The 12,732-nt window shown below is 35.8% G+C and overlaps 1 protein-coding gene across 2 annotated transcripts in view; it reads right to left on the bottom strand.

The window, feature by feature from the left end:
* Window positions 1-12,732, bottom strand: part of BBS7 (Bardet-Biedl syndrome 7) — a 36,563-nt gene that overhangs the window by 2,623 nt on the left and 21,208 nt on the right. For both annotated transcript variants that reach the window (XR_009696471.1, XM_061164099.1), the window contains exons 13-18: window positions 10,855-10,920; window positions 5,958-6,097; window positions 4,475-4,639; window positions 1,196-1,305; window positions 976-1,079; window positions 702-825 (exon numbers count right to left, since the gene is read on the bottom strand). Coding sequence is in view for 1 of the 2 variants with exons in the window: in XM_061164099.1 (XP_061020082.1) it covers window positions 702-825; window positions 976-1,079; window positions 1,196-1,305; window positions 4,475-4,639; window positions 5,958-6,097; window positions 10,855-10,920 (709 nt within the window). In the remaining variant the exon portion in view is untranslated. The remainder of the gene's footprint in view (window positions 1-701; window positions 826-975; window positions 1,080-1,195; window positions 1,306-4,474; window positions 4,640-5,957; window positions 6,098-10,854; window positions 10,921-12,732) is intronic.

The following is a 12,732-nucleotide window of genomic DNA, read 5'->3' as shown; positions in this document are numbered from 1 at the left end:
TGGCAAATTCTTAAGTTCAGATTTCAGTTTTAAAAAATGTGAAAAAACAGAGACAGTACCATCTATCCTGCAGCGCTGTTGTAAGGATTAAATATCCCACCTGATTATAAAGATGCATAAATAAATAGGTATACTATGCATATCAGGTCTTATGTAAAGATTGAAGAAAAAAATTTCCTTAAGCTGTTCTTTCCTTCCTCTCTCTCTGCCTCCTCACATCTCCCTCTTGCTCTTGCTTTTTCAATATATTGTGAAACACTCAACTTCTTTCCACCAAAGCAAAATGAGTTCTAAACTATAAACTGACACAACACATATATAGCCCTTATTCAGTTTTGCATAAAAATATTAAATGCTGTATTTTGATATTTCAAAATAGCAATGAAGACTGAATATTATTTGTATGAAATATAGCCTAAATTATGTTTCATAAGGTATCATACCAGGTTTCTTCATATATATAAATTAATTGCATTACATTTACTTCATTTGTTAATGTTTACTTGTATATTCTCAAGTAAAAATATTAAACATTAAAACCAGCTTGACAAAATACACTTTGCAGTACACTGCTGTTCCTGTCTCAGTCATGACTGCTGTGATCTTCCCCTGTCTCCTTCCGCCCAGCTTCCCTCATATGATCCTTTGCAAACAGTCAATAGAAAAGAATATGACAAGATATGCTAGAAAAGTCAACTAACCATAGAGTCTTTCAAGATGTGCAGGTTGCTTTTTGTATTCTTCCTGTAGGTGATCTGCCTCTTCTAGAATGCAGCGATATTCTGGTATCAGAAAGTTTGTGTTTCCCTCATGAACCTGCAATTCCTTATTTAAAATTAAAAATAAAAGTACCTTAATTTCAAAATTCAGTCCAGTGTAAAGTGGACTTAAAGTATAAAAATTTCAGTTCTTTACCATTTTAGAAATCCGATCACAATAAAATAATAATCATGAATCCGTGGCAGGCATACTTACTTTTAAAGCATCAATTAACTGCACTTTCTTAGCCAAAAGCAACTGGTACTCCAGCTTTGGGTGGATTAGCTTTAATGTGTGTTTGACTGATACTTCATTTATCTCTAGAAGAAGTTGAGGCAGGCACAATTAGATAAGTCACTTTGATCAGGAACATTCTTATTGTAACAACAACCCCCCCAAAACAGAAAGAATGATTCTTTTTATGCTTTTCTTTTACCATAAGATATGTTGAGGTTAATTTTCCTTTTTGTAGCTTCTTTAGAGAGCACATCTTTTAGGATGGATATAGTAGAAATGTTGTCAGATTTAAAAACTCCTTCGCCTTTTCTATAAAATTAATATTTTTAAAGAAATAGTTTTAGAAAGAAGTACATCCAATAAATATGTCCTGTAAACACATATTTTGTGACTAGAACCTTGTGTTTAGACTTCATTTAATTTTAAATTTCTTTATATACACATCTCACTATTAATGTAAAGCATATTTAAACATGTAACCTATTACTGTTGTAGTAATTCAAGTTCTAAACATAGTTGCAAAACTGAGTAAAAGATGTTAGACATATGCCTCCTAAAGATACGACAATTTAAGTCTTCATTTAAAACTCTTTTATTCATTTTCACTAATAAAATTTCCAATAGCTAATACTTTATATATATAAAATACATTTAGAATTGCTTACTTTCATATCAGTTCTTATGTAACACATAGATTAACAGCATGACCCCATGCTTCATCCTTAAATATCAAACCTAAGAGTAACATCTATAATCACATGACCCTTCTTTTTCTTTAGGGAACTCCTTTGTCCTCTCCCCTCCTTCTCAATCCTTATAGTTTCATTGGCCTCAACCCTATTTCTGGGACTTCAGGAAGAAGCTTTTACGTGTGCTTCATGACCACAGTGGTTCATGGTTTAATGATGATAATCGTGGGGCTTTTATTTGAACTAGTGGAAAAGCAAGGTTATGGTAGCTGAAAAGACATAAAGCTGGATGGAGTTGTTGGTGGCCTCCGTGGCACTACACAGGAAAACCAAGAGCAGACAGAATCAGAGTTCAGCAATGACAAGCGATGAAGTCTTAGGATGGAGAGGGGTAAAGGGATCAGTTAAGCTTCTAATCCAGTTGTGTCTGAAGCGGACTACTTAGTTATACAAGCTGATAAATTCCTTTTGTTTGGTTAAGCCTGCTTACATTTGGTTCCTTTTTATGATGACCTAATTAATATATACTATCTTTACATATTCAATGCGGCCTTTTTATTTGGTTTCATACTGACTGCTGCTGCTGCTGCTAAGTCACTTTAGTCGTCTCCAACTGTGCAACCCCATAAGTGGCAGCCCACCAGGCTCCATCGCCCCTGGCTAGCTGTAGACAAATGCTAGTTCTTTTTTTCTAGAAAGATTAATAATACACACTTATTTTGATCCCAATTACATTTTAGATATCATGAGATTTTTCCCATTAGTCTTCAACTTTAATGAAATTTCACATTAAATACATATACAGTACCTGGCACTGTAGAATGACTTACACAGTTTATCTTCCTTTAAGCATTACAATTCAGTGAAGTAAGTGCAATTATTTCCATTCCTCAGAAAAGAAACTGAAACTCAGAAAGTAACCTAGCTGAGGTCGAATAGCTGGTGAGTCACAGACCAGATGCAAACCTAAGCATGTCTGTCTCCAAAGTATATACTCCTATATTTCTTCAATATATATTTCTTAAGCAGGTAGCCAAAAAACATTTATTGAGTGTACCACTATGTCCAAGGGGCTTCCCAGCTGGTTCAGTGGTAAAGAATCCGCCCTCGATGCAGAAGACCTGGGTTAGATCCTTGGGTTGGGAAGATTCCCTGGAGGACACGGCTACCCACTCCAGTATTCTTGCCTGGAGAATCCCCATGGACAGAGGAGACTGACCAGGTGCAATCCATGGGGTTGCAAAGGAACTGAACACGACTTAGCAACTAAACAACAGTATGTTCACAAAAATAATAAAGAAATAAACTCTGCCCAGAAGCTTACAATCTGGTTTAGAGACTAGCTTGCATAAAAATTATTACATACTTCAAACAAGTAACAATAAAAATCTAAGACAGGTAAGAATAAAATGCTATGGAAACAGAGAAGAGCATCCAGGGAAACTTCAAAAATGTAGCTACTGAGGTGGACCTTCAAAGATAAGCAGAGTTTTGACTGTTAAGAATATTTAAGGATACAGAATGATAAAAAGTGAAGATGTGCTATTATAAAAATATATAACATGCCAGGGGCCTGTCAAATTGTCTACTATGATTAAAGTGTGAGGTTCGCTGTCATACTCCAAAACACAAGCCATGATTCCAGGCTTAGACACAGATAAGATCCCCTGGAGGGTACAGTGAAATAGCCCCTCAGAACTGATGCTAAAACCAATTATATAAGCAAGATTTGGGGAAATAAATATATAAAAAAAGAAACCAATTAGATTTCTGGAGAGTTCTTGGTCCCAAAGGCTATATTCAAAGGTAAAATTACATGTTCACTGCTGTTTGCTAAACTTAGCTTGGTAAAATCTCAGCTAGAAAGCAGGAAGTATAATACCTCAGTAAACTGCTCAGGGAAACAATCTTAAGAGACAGAGACAGAGGGAAGATAAGAAGCCCTCTCCCTTCCAAACAACAAAATTAAAATAAAACAAAAGATCAAACAGACAGTACCAACCTACCTACAGCTGGGAGAGAATAAGAAAAAGTTGAAGGGTTCGAGGTCAAAGCAGATTACAGAGAAACCAGCCTTACCCAACACATTCAGAAAAAGAACACAGGAGAAGAAAACTTTGGCCTCCACTATGTCCAGAAACAGAAAGTAGGGAAGCCTATGCGAGGGAGGGACAGTGAAGAGGGCAGGAGGGCAACTGTGAGTCTGAGGAAGAGTATGAGAGGATGATGGCCTTCATCTCATAACGTGGCAGCTTCAAAACCTGCATATTCTAAGATTTCAAATTCTGAGCCATTTCTTATTTTTGCATAAAGAAACTCAATGGTCATTCTTCCTGTAATTCAAAATGGAATTAGGATAAATGTTCAAGTCAATTTGGGAAGGACTTGAATGTTTACAATGTCTTCACATTAATAACCATGGAATATATTACTCCATTTAATCAAGTCTTTTATGTCAATAAAATGTTAATGTTTTCTTCATGAAGTTCTACATATTTCTAAAAAAGAGCATTCCCACAGATTTTTATGAATATTTTGTTATTGTTGCTCTGAAACATTTTTTAAAAATAATTTATTTTTTAACTGGTTATGGTTAAGAATGGAAAACGTATTGATCTTTCATATTTATTGCTAGTCAATCATTAATCCCACTTGCTTTTCAATACATTCTCTTGAACAGTATAGTTTTCAAATTACATTATTTACAAATTACTGCCTTAAAACATATGAAAATTTAGAAGTTCCATTTATGTAAAAACACATGTGAATCACAAATAAGTTTTATTCACCTGTAGGTACTTTCAAGTTGTGTATCCAGGAAGGTGTTCTGAAAATAAAATGTCACACATTCTCCTGCTGGAGGTTTTTCAGGAACTTCAGGCATGCAAAAAACCACCCAGGAGTGAATTTCAGAAAAACTGAACTGGCCTGTCAAAGTCAGCGTATTCATGGGTCTGCAATTTAATAGAAGTACACATATTTGTGTGGGAATACAGGGAGGTATTATATATACTTAATACATTAAAAAACAGAATTTTGCAATAGTAGTTACAAACATAAAAGCAGCCATTTAATTTTTCTCAGGTTAATCTTACCCATCAGATAAACATATTGCTATACCTGTACTTTAACAGTTAAATGACATAAATAGCTTGTTTTCATTATAACGTGCCTTTACAAATAAAAATTCAGTTTACTTAGGTCAATTCCATTTTTCATAAGTTCATCTAGTGTTTTTATTATACAGACTACAAAACATACTTACACAAGGTAAGGAAAAAAATCAGCATAATGTGAAAGCAAAGAACTGGGCTTTTTTAAGACAGACAGACGTGGGTTTGAAACACTAGCTGCATGCCACTAGAAAAGTTAAGGAATGACACCTTCTGTTTTGCAAGGATATGGAATTAATCCTGCAAATCACACATACACATAAAAGGTTGTAAAGTAAATTAAATAAATGTAAAATGAATCAAATGGATAGTTAAGAAAACACAAGTTTATCGAATTAAAGGTACAGAAAGAATTTTAAGAGAATACAGAATAGAAGAAACTCTTGAGATCTCCACACCAACTTTATTTTCAGATATAAAAAAACCAAAACCCACAGAGTTAAATTATTTCCATAATGTCATGTAGGAACATATATAAGACTATAATCCAAGGAGAGCCCAGCTCAAATCAGCCAATAAAAGAAGACAAAGACTCATCTCTATTAGAAATATTAATACAGGTATCCCCCACTTTTTGAAAGCTCACTTTATGCCACTTTGACTTTATGAAAGGCCTACATGAGTACCTATTTTCAGTCACCAAAAAAAATCTAAAGAGGATTTTTGCCTTTACAAAAAAAGGTACAAAGCAAAAATAGCCTCAGTGTCTGTTCTGCAGCAAGCTGTTAAGAGAAGTAGCCTGCACTCCAGCAGCACCGAGAAAGGCCCCACCAAGCCCCTCCTCCAGGAACTACACTCAGCTTCGGAGCACCAGGCGGCACAGCTCTGAACTCTGTGAGCATCTGTGCTTTATCGCAATTGATTCGGAGTATCCATTAGCAAGATTTGTCCTAAGGTAACAGCTTCTCTGCTTTATGCTATTTTGGCTTATGAAGGGTTTCATTAAAATGCCCTACTTTCAGATAGCGGGGGAAACCTGTACATAGCATTTTTTTTTTTTTAAGTACAAATTTGCTACCAGAATTTATACTACTAAAATAACAAGAAAGTTTATATGCATCATGTAATAGCCTGAAAATAAACTCTCCCTTTGTCCTACCTGTCATGATCAATAAAGTGAGTTCTTTGATGGAGTGAAAGGGGTTTGATATGGTACTGGCGGACTTGACATGTTTTGGGTTGAATTCTTGGAGTCACATATGCTTGAAGTGTGCCATACTGGCCTTCAATTGAGCGAATCTGATTCAACACAAAAGAGGAAAGAAAATAAGAATAATCTAGAAACATAATGGCTATCTTTAAAATGTTCAACACAAGTCATCAAGTACTTAGGTCTTAATCTCTTCTGTAACATGCTGATGGAAATAATGACATTCTATTCAACAGGAACTTTTTACCACTATAGTAAAAGAAAATTTTAAAAGATTTTAGCAATCCAAAGCAAAATTAATCCATCTGTAAGTCATCCCTCTGACCTGGACCTCCACAGGAGACACTTAAACACTCAAAGGAGGTATGCTTGCTCCTTGGAAGAAAAGCTATGGCCAACCTAGACAGAATATTAAAAAGCAGAGACATTACTTTGCCAACAAAGGTTCATATAGCCAAAGCTGTTGTTTTTCCAGTAGTTATGTATGGATGTGAGAGTTGGTCTATAAAGAAAGCTGAGTGCCGAAGAACAGATGCTTTTGAACTGTGGTGTTGGAGAAGACTCTTGAGAGTCCCTTGGGCTGCAAGGAGATCCAACCAGTCCATCCTAAAGGAGATCAGTCCTGGGTGTTCATTGGAAGGACTGATGCTGAAGCTGAAACTCCAATACTTTGGCCACCTGATGCAAAGAGCTGACTCCTTAGAAAAGACCCAGGTGCTGGGAAAGATTGAGGGCAGGAGGAGAAGGGGATGACAGAGGATGAGATGGTTGGATGGCATCACCGACTAGATGGATGTGAGTTTGAGTAAGCTCTGGGAGTTGGTGATGGACAGGGAGACCTGGTGTGCTGCAGTCCATGGGGTCACAAAGAGTCAGACATGACTGAGTGGCTGAACTGAATGGAGCTGAAGTCATCCCTACCGCAGTATTTATAGATTTGTCATTCTGAAAGATAAACATTCTCATACACCACCTTATCACATCTAAAAACATAGGTGTATAGTATACTTTATAAGATTCACATTAAAAAATGGTAAAAATTTAGACATTTTTGTTGAGAGGATAAGTGAGTCAATAACTAACACTTCATTCTCTTAGAAATGGGGGTATTACAGCATATGGCTATTCTTGTAAAAATCTATTGAAAGGGACCTTCCCTGGTGGTCCAGTGGTTAAGACGCTGCCTTCCAATGAAGGAGATACGGGTTCAATCCCTAGTCAGGGAACTAAGCTACCACCTGCCACAGAGGACCTAAGCCTGTGAGCTGCAGCTACTGAGTCCAAGCTCTCTAGAGCCTGTGTGCCACAACAAGAGAAATCCTCACTCTGCAACTAGAGAAACCATGCTGCAATAAGGAGCCTGTGCAGCCAAAATTTTTTTTAAAAATCTACTGCCAGAAAAAAAAAGAAAATGTTTCCAATAACTTAATTCTTGACTTTCTATGAAAACAAAGAAGCATACTCATAATCTAATTATGACATATTTGGATTAGGAAACTCATTGTACCTTTTAGTTGGATATCCTGAAAATTTAAAACACTTATAGAAAACTCTAATTCATGTAACTGTGAAGACCTAATTTTAGAGGAATTAGAAAGCAGTCCAGCTTCTCTCTCCTGCCCCCCCTTTCAGCTTCTCCCTGCTCCAGTTCATGAAACGGACTGTAGAACCTCTTATATTACAAAGGCAGCTTCTCTAATCAAATTGACATATCAACTCATGCTTTCCCTGGCATGTGAGGGGGAAAAAAAAAATCAATGTTTTACCTAAATGGAAAATATAAACGAAAGTTTAAAACAAGAATTTTTTGCAAATGTTACACTGAAAATATTTCTCTGAATGCAAAGAGAGAAAACATAAGGAAAGGCTAAAGAAGAAAAATACAGGAGGAAAATAAAAAATCCATCTGATAAAGCTGTATCTTTAGAGCTTCTTTTTAAGGGGTAAGCTTACACTGGCACATAAATTTTTCCACAATAAATTCATAATTAGTATCAGTTCAGTTCAGTTCAGTGGTTCAGTCGTGTCTGACTCTTTGTGACCCCATGAACCACAGCACGCCAGGCTTCCCTGTCCATCATCAACTCCCGGAGTTTACCCAAACTCATGTCCACTGAGTTGGTGATACCATCCAACCAACTCATCCTTTGTCGTCCCCTTCTCCTCCTGCCCTCAATCTTTCTCAGCATCAGGGTCTTTTCAAATGAGTCAGCTCTTTGCATCATGTGTCCAAAGTATTGGAGTTTCAGCTTCAACATCAGTCCCTCCAATGAACACCCAGGACTGATCTCCTTCAGGATGGACTGGTTGGATCTCCTTGCAGTCCAAGGGACTCTCAAGAATCTCCTTTAACACCACAGTTCAAAAGCATCAATTCTTCTGTGCTCAGCTTTCTTTATAGTCCAACTCTCACATCCACACATGACTAATGGAGAAACCACAGCCTTGACTAGATGAACCTTTGTTGGCAAAGTAATGTCTCTGCTTTTTAATATGCTGTCTAGGTTGGTCATAACTTTCCTTCCAAGGAGTAAGTGTCTTTTAATTTCATGGCCGCACTCACCATCTGCAGTGATTGTGGAGCCCCAAAAAATAAAGTCAGCCACTGTTTCCACTGTTTCCCCATCTATTTGCCATGAAGTGACAGAACTGGATGCCATGATCTTAGTTTTCTGAATGTTGTAATTAGTATAACACAGGAAATATAGCCAATATTTTATAATAACTATAAAGAGTATAATTTTTAAAAAAGAACACAATTGTTCATAATATTTTTAAAAAGTCATAATGTTTTCTCTGATTATATACTTCATATTCATTATTTTAAAAATCCAAACAATGAAGAAAAATTAGGATTAACATATGAGTCATCTGAAATCCTACCACCTAGAGATGATCATTATTGCTATTTTGATGAAGTCAACTTTTCATATATCTCTCTATGAAGATGTACAAAAATAAATGTATAATTTCACATGAATAAATTCTATTTATATCATAGACATCTTTTTTATTTCTAATAACTACATCTTCCTTTATCTCTGCCTCTCCTAATACTCCCTCCCCCCCCCATCCCACCCAAACCTTCCCCCTATCGTATGACCTATCATATCAGACAGCTATGATTCTTTTTATATATTTCTTCATATTTAGATAATATGTATATATATAGAGAGAGAACTTTTATCTGTATTTTGTGTTTTTCATGGAATTTGCTCTATGTTAAAAGGAATTGGAGAAGGAAATGGCAACCCACTCCACTAATCTTGTCTGGAGAATTCCATGAACAGAGGAGCCTGGCAGGCTACAGTCCATGGGCTTGCAAAGAGTCAGGCATGACTGAGCAACTATCACTCACAAAAGGAATAGATCAACTGATTCTTTATTGCAGCTGTGCAATATTCTATGGAATGGATAAACAGCTACTTATTCAAACATTAAATACTGAGTGTTCACTTTGGTTCCACCTTTCTGCTTCTACAAACAATGCTTCAGATAATTATACACATATCTGTGGATACAATACTATGACTTTATTGCTATGAAATGGATTCCAACAAGTAGGACTATAGCCTGTTTTACCAAAGTGGCTATAACAATTATTTCTCTCAGCTATGACTGACAGTGTCCTTTTCCTCATCCTATCACTAATGATACTGCTTTCTCTAAATCTGTGCCAATCTGTTAGACAAACAGAAACTGGAAGTTCCTTAACCAGATGTGAAAGAGTTATTGTGTAACAGCATCTCTCTTGAAGAAAATCTTATTTTGAGTCTCAGAACATCAGCAATACCAGGAAAAAGTTATATAGTCCTTAATTTTTGGATCACAAATGTACCAAAAAATTTTTTTAATCTCACACTAAAAATTAAATAAATAAAATATATTTGTGTGCTACAAACAGTATTTAATTATAAAAGTGATTATCCTAGTACATTGCAAAAGGAAACTTCAAAGATTTTACCTGGAATAGATAGTAATGCCATCACTAGAATGCAATCAGAAAAATCCAAATAGGAAAATACAGGGCAAATGCTCAGATATTTCAGTAACCAAATTACCTTATTTGGACTATGACTGAATCAAATGTTAAATTAAAAGCAAAAACCACTACACTTAACATTTGATGACACTGAGGAATTATTAATTTTTCTTTGGTGTGATAACACTGTTGTGATTATGTTTAAAAAGAGTTCTTATCTTTTAAACATATATACTGAAATACTTACAAAAAAATTACATCCTGTATCTGCTTCAAAATAATTTGGAACAGATAGTGACAGCATAAATAAGATTGTTATGAGCTGATCATTGCTTAAGCAGGAATCATTACTCTTATGTATGTTTGAAACTTTCCATAATAGAAAATTAGAAAAAATATTTCCAACTAGAGGAAATTTAGGATTGGTAAAAATTTTATTGAATGTGATCAGCTGAGTGTTAACAGAAGAGACAGTGGTTTGGGCTGAATTAAAGTCAAATAGGTAAAGAATCCACCTGCAATACAGGAGACCTGGATTCAATCCCTGGGTTGGAAAGATTCCCCTGGAGAAGGGAATGGCAACCCACTCCAAGATTCTTGCCTGGAGAATTCCATGGTCAGAGAAGCGTGGCGGGCCATGGTTCATGAGGTTGCAAGGAGTTGGATACATCTGAGCAAATAAGCACAGCAGAGCACAACACAGCAACTTCAGATTCTCCAAAACAGGTCATTCAAAAGACATTATTCAGAATGCTTGTTTCAGGGGGAAATTTAATGCAAAGACATGATATCACATGCTGCAAGATTTACCAAGGAAAAAGAAAGTTCGAACTTTCAAGTAAAGGTAATTTCAAACATTTTTACCTTGAGCTCTAGCCTTGTGGTGTTTGCCTGGCACCGGTAAGTGGCGAGGAGAAAATTGTCATTTGACTAGGAATAATTCAAAAGGTGAGGAGAAGAATGAATCCATGCCTCTAAGAATAACAACAGCATCAACAACAATGACTGTTACCATGTTACTGAGCACCTATCATTTGGGTGGCACTGTGCTGTGAGTTTTACGCTTATTCCTATCAACAACCCTGTGTGCTAAGTTTTAACAGATGAAGAAAACCGGGCATGAAGGGTTAGGTAACTTTCCTGAAGCCAGTGAGTAATAACTGGACTTCAAACTCAAATCTATAGCTCAGTGCTCTCTCCATCTTGAGTCTCTCCCACAGCATTTTAAAATATTAATTGTCCTTCCAAAAACTTAACTGATAATGCAAATTCCTAATGTTTATGTTATAAAGGCAAAAAACATAAATGTTCAGTGTTGAACGTATTTGATTTTCACACATACTTACAGACAACTTAGAAATATCTCATCTATGTATTTCCAGCAAATAGCACAGAGTCAAGTAGACCATAGGCATTCAATATATGTTTGCTGAATAAAATTGGAGAGGTTACCCCATGTAATATAACTTCTTGAAATAGAATAATAAACTACTAAAAACAACAAAAAAAGTATATCTGGGTACATAAATTGCAAAATCAGACAAAACAACATGAACTATTTGGTATGCAATTTTCATGTACTATTTCCCTATTTTTAATAAATACCTGAAGAAATAAAAAGAATGCTAATATTAAAAGAAAATTCAAATGTTTTAAACTCAGCAAGCACAGAGGATAAGTCAACTTAAAAATAAATATACTTTTGTGTAATTAAAAACAAATGTTATGTATTTCAGTGTTTACAGATAAAATGACTAATTAAAAGAGATAAAATGTCTGGAGTTAGGTTTGGGAAGGGGAGACAGAGGGTAAAGAGCACAAAACAAGACTGGCCATATGTTAAAGTTAGCGATGAGTTCATGGAGGTTGTGCTATTCTTTCTCCTTTTGTATACATTGGAAATCTCTATAAGATTTGTTTTTTAAGTCACCATTCTAGAAAACAGGTTTTAAATTAGTATAAAACACTCAAAGAATCCTGCATTGATATAAACAGGCTAATCTTTCACTGTAACTTAGGAATTAAATATCTGAAGTTCATACTAACTTGATTTTTTAAACGATCATAAAAACGTAGGTCTTAATCTTTTGTATTTTATTCTCAAACAGGGATGGCAAAGCATATATGATAACAAGACAACTGCTATTAAATCTCTTGTCAAAAAAAAGTTTTACTCTGACATTATTTTGAAAATTATTCCATAATATAACTGTCAACTTTGTTCTTTATTCTTTTTACCCTTCTCTTTTTAATGCCAGTTCCAGTCACACTTTCTTCTCTGGCTTGCCTTCTCCAGACCTTCTCTGTACCCTAACTCCTCAGAAGCTACACCTAGCGCAGAGACAGCTAGTCGGCTAGTACCGGCTAGTACCACACAGAGGGAATGATGCCGCAAACGCATCCGAAAGCTTGGATATGGGCTCATCCTAGGCACTCTGCACAGAGTCAGTGTTCAACAAATGTCTGCTGAATGAAGGGTAAGCAAGAGTCAGCAAGAAAAAGTGCAGAAAGGCAGGCAGATGGAACAGATCGTGTTTAACTGTAGGAATGTGTGAAACTATACAGCATTTTGAAGAAATTTTAGGAACTTCAGTTTGGCAGAAATCATGTGCATGGGAGGGAAGGTAGCAGCTGGTGAGAGATTAAGTTGGAGTTGTAATCAAGAGCTGAATTATGGAAAGTTTTTTATGCTACAGTGAGAGATCTAGACTTACATGCAGCTCAGGAAAGGTTTTAAAAGGT

This window comes from Dama dama, chromosome 17, assembly GCF_033118175.1.
Source record: "Dama dama isolate Ldn47 chromosome 17, ASM3311817v1, whole genome shotgun sequence".
Taxonomy (NCBI): domain Eukaryota; kingdom Metazoa; phylum Chordata; class Mammalia; order Artiodactyla; family Cervidae; genus Dama; species Dama dama.
Note: the sequence above shows the minus strand (reverse complement) of the source record. Positions and strands in the feature narration are given on the sequence as shown.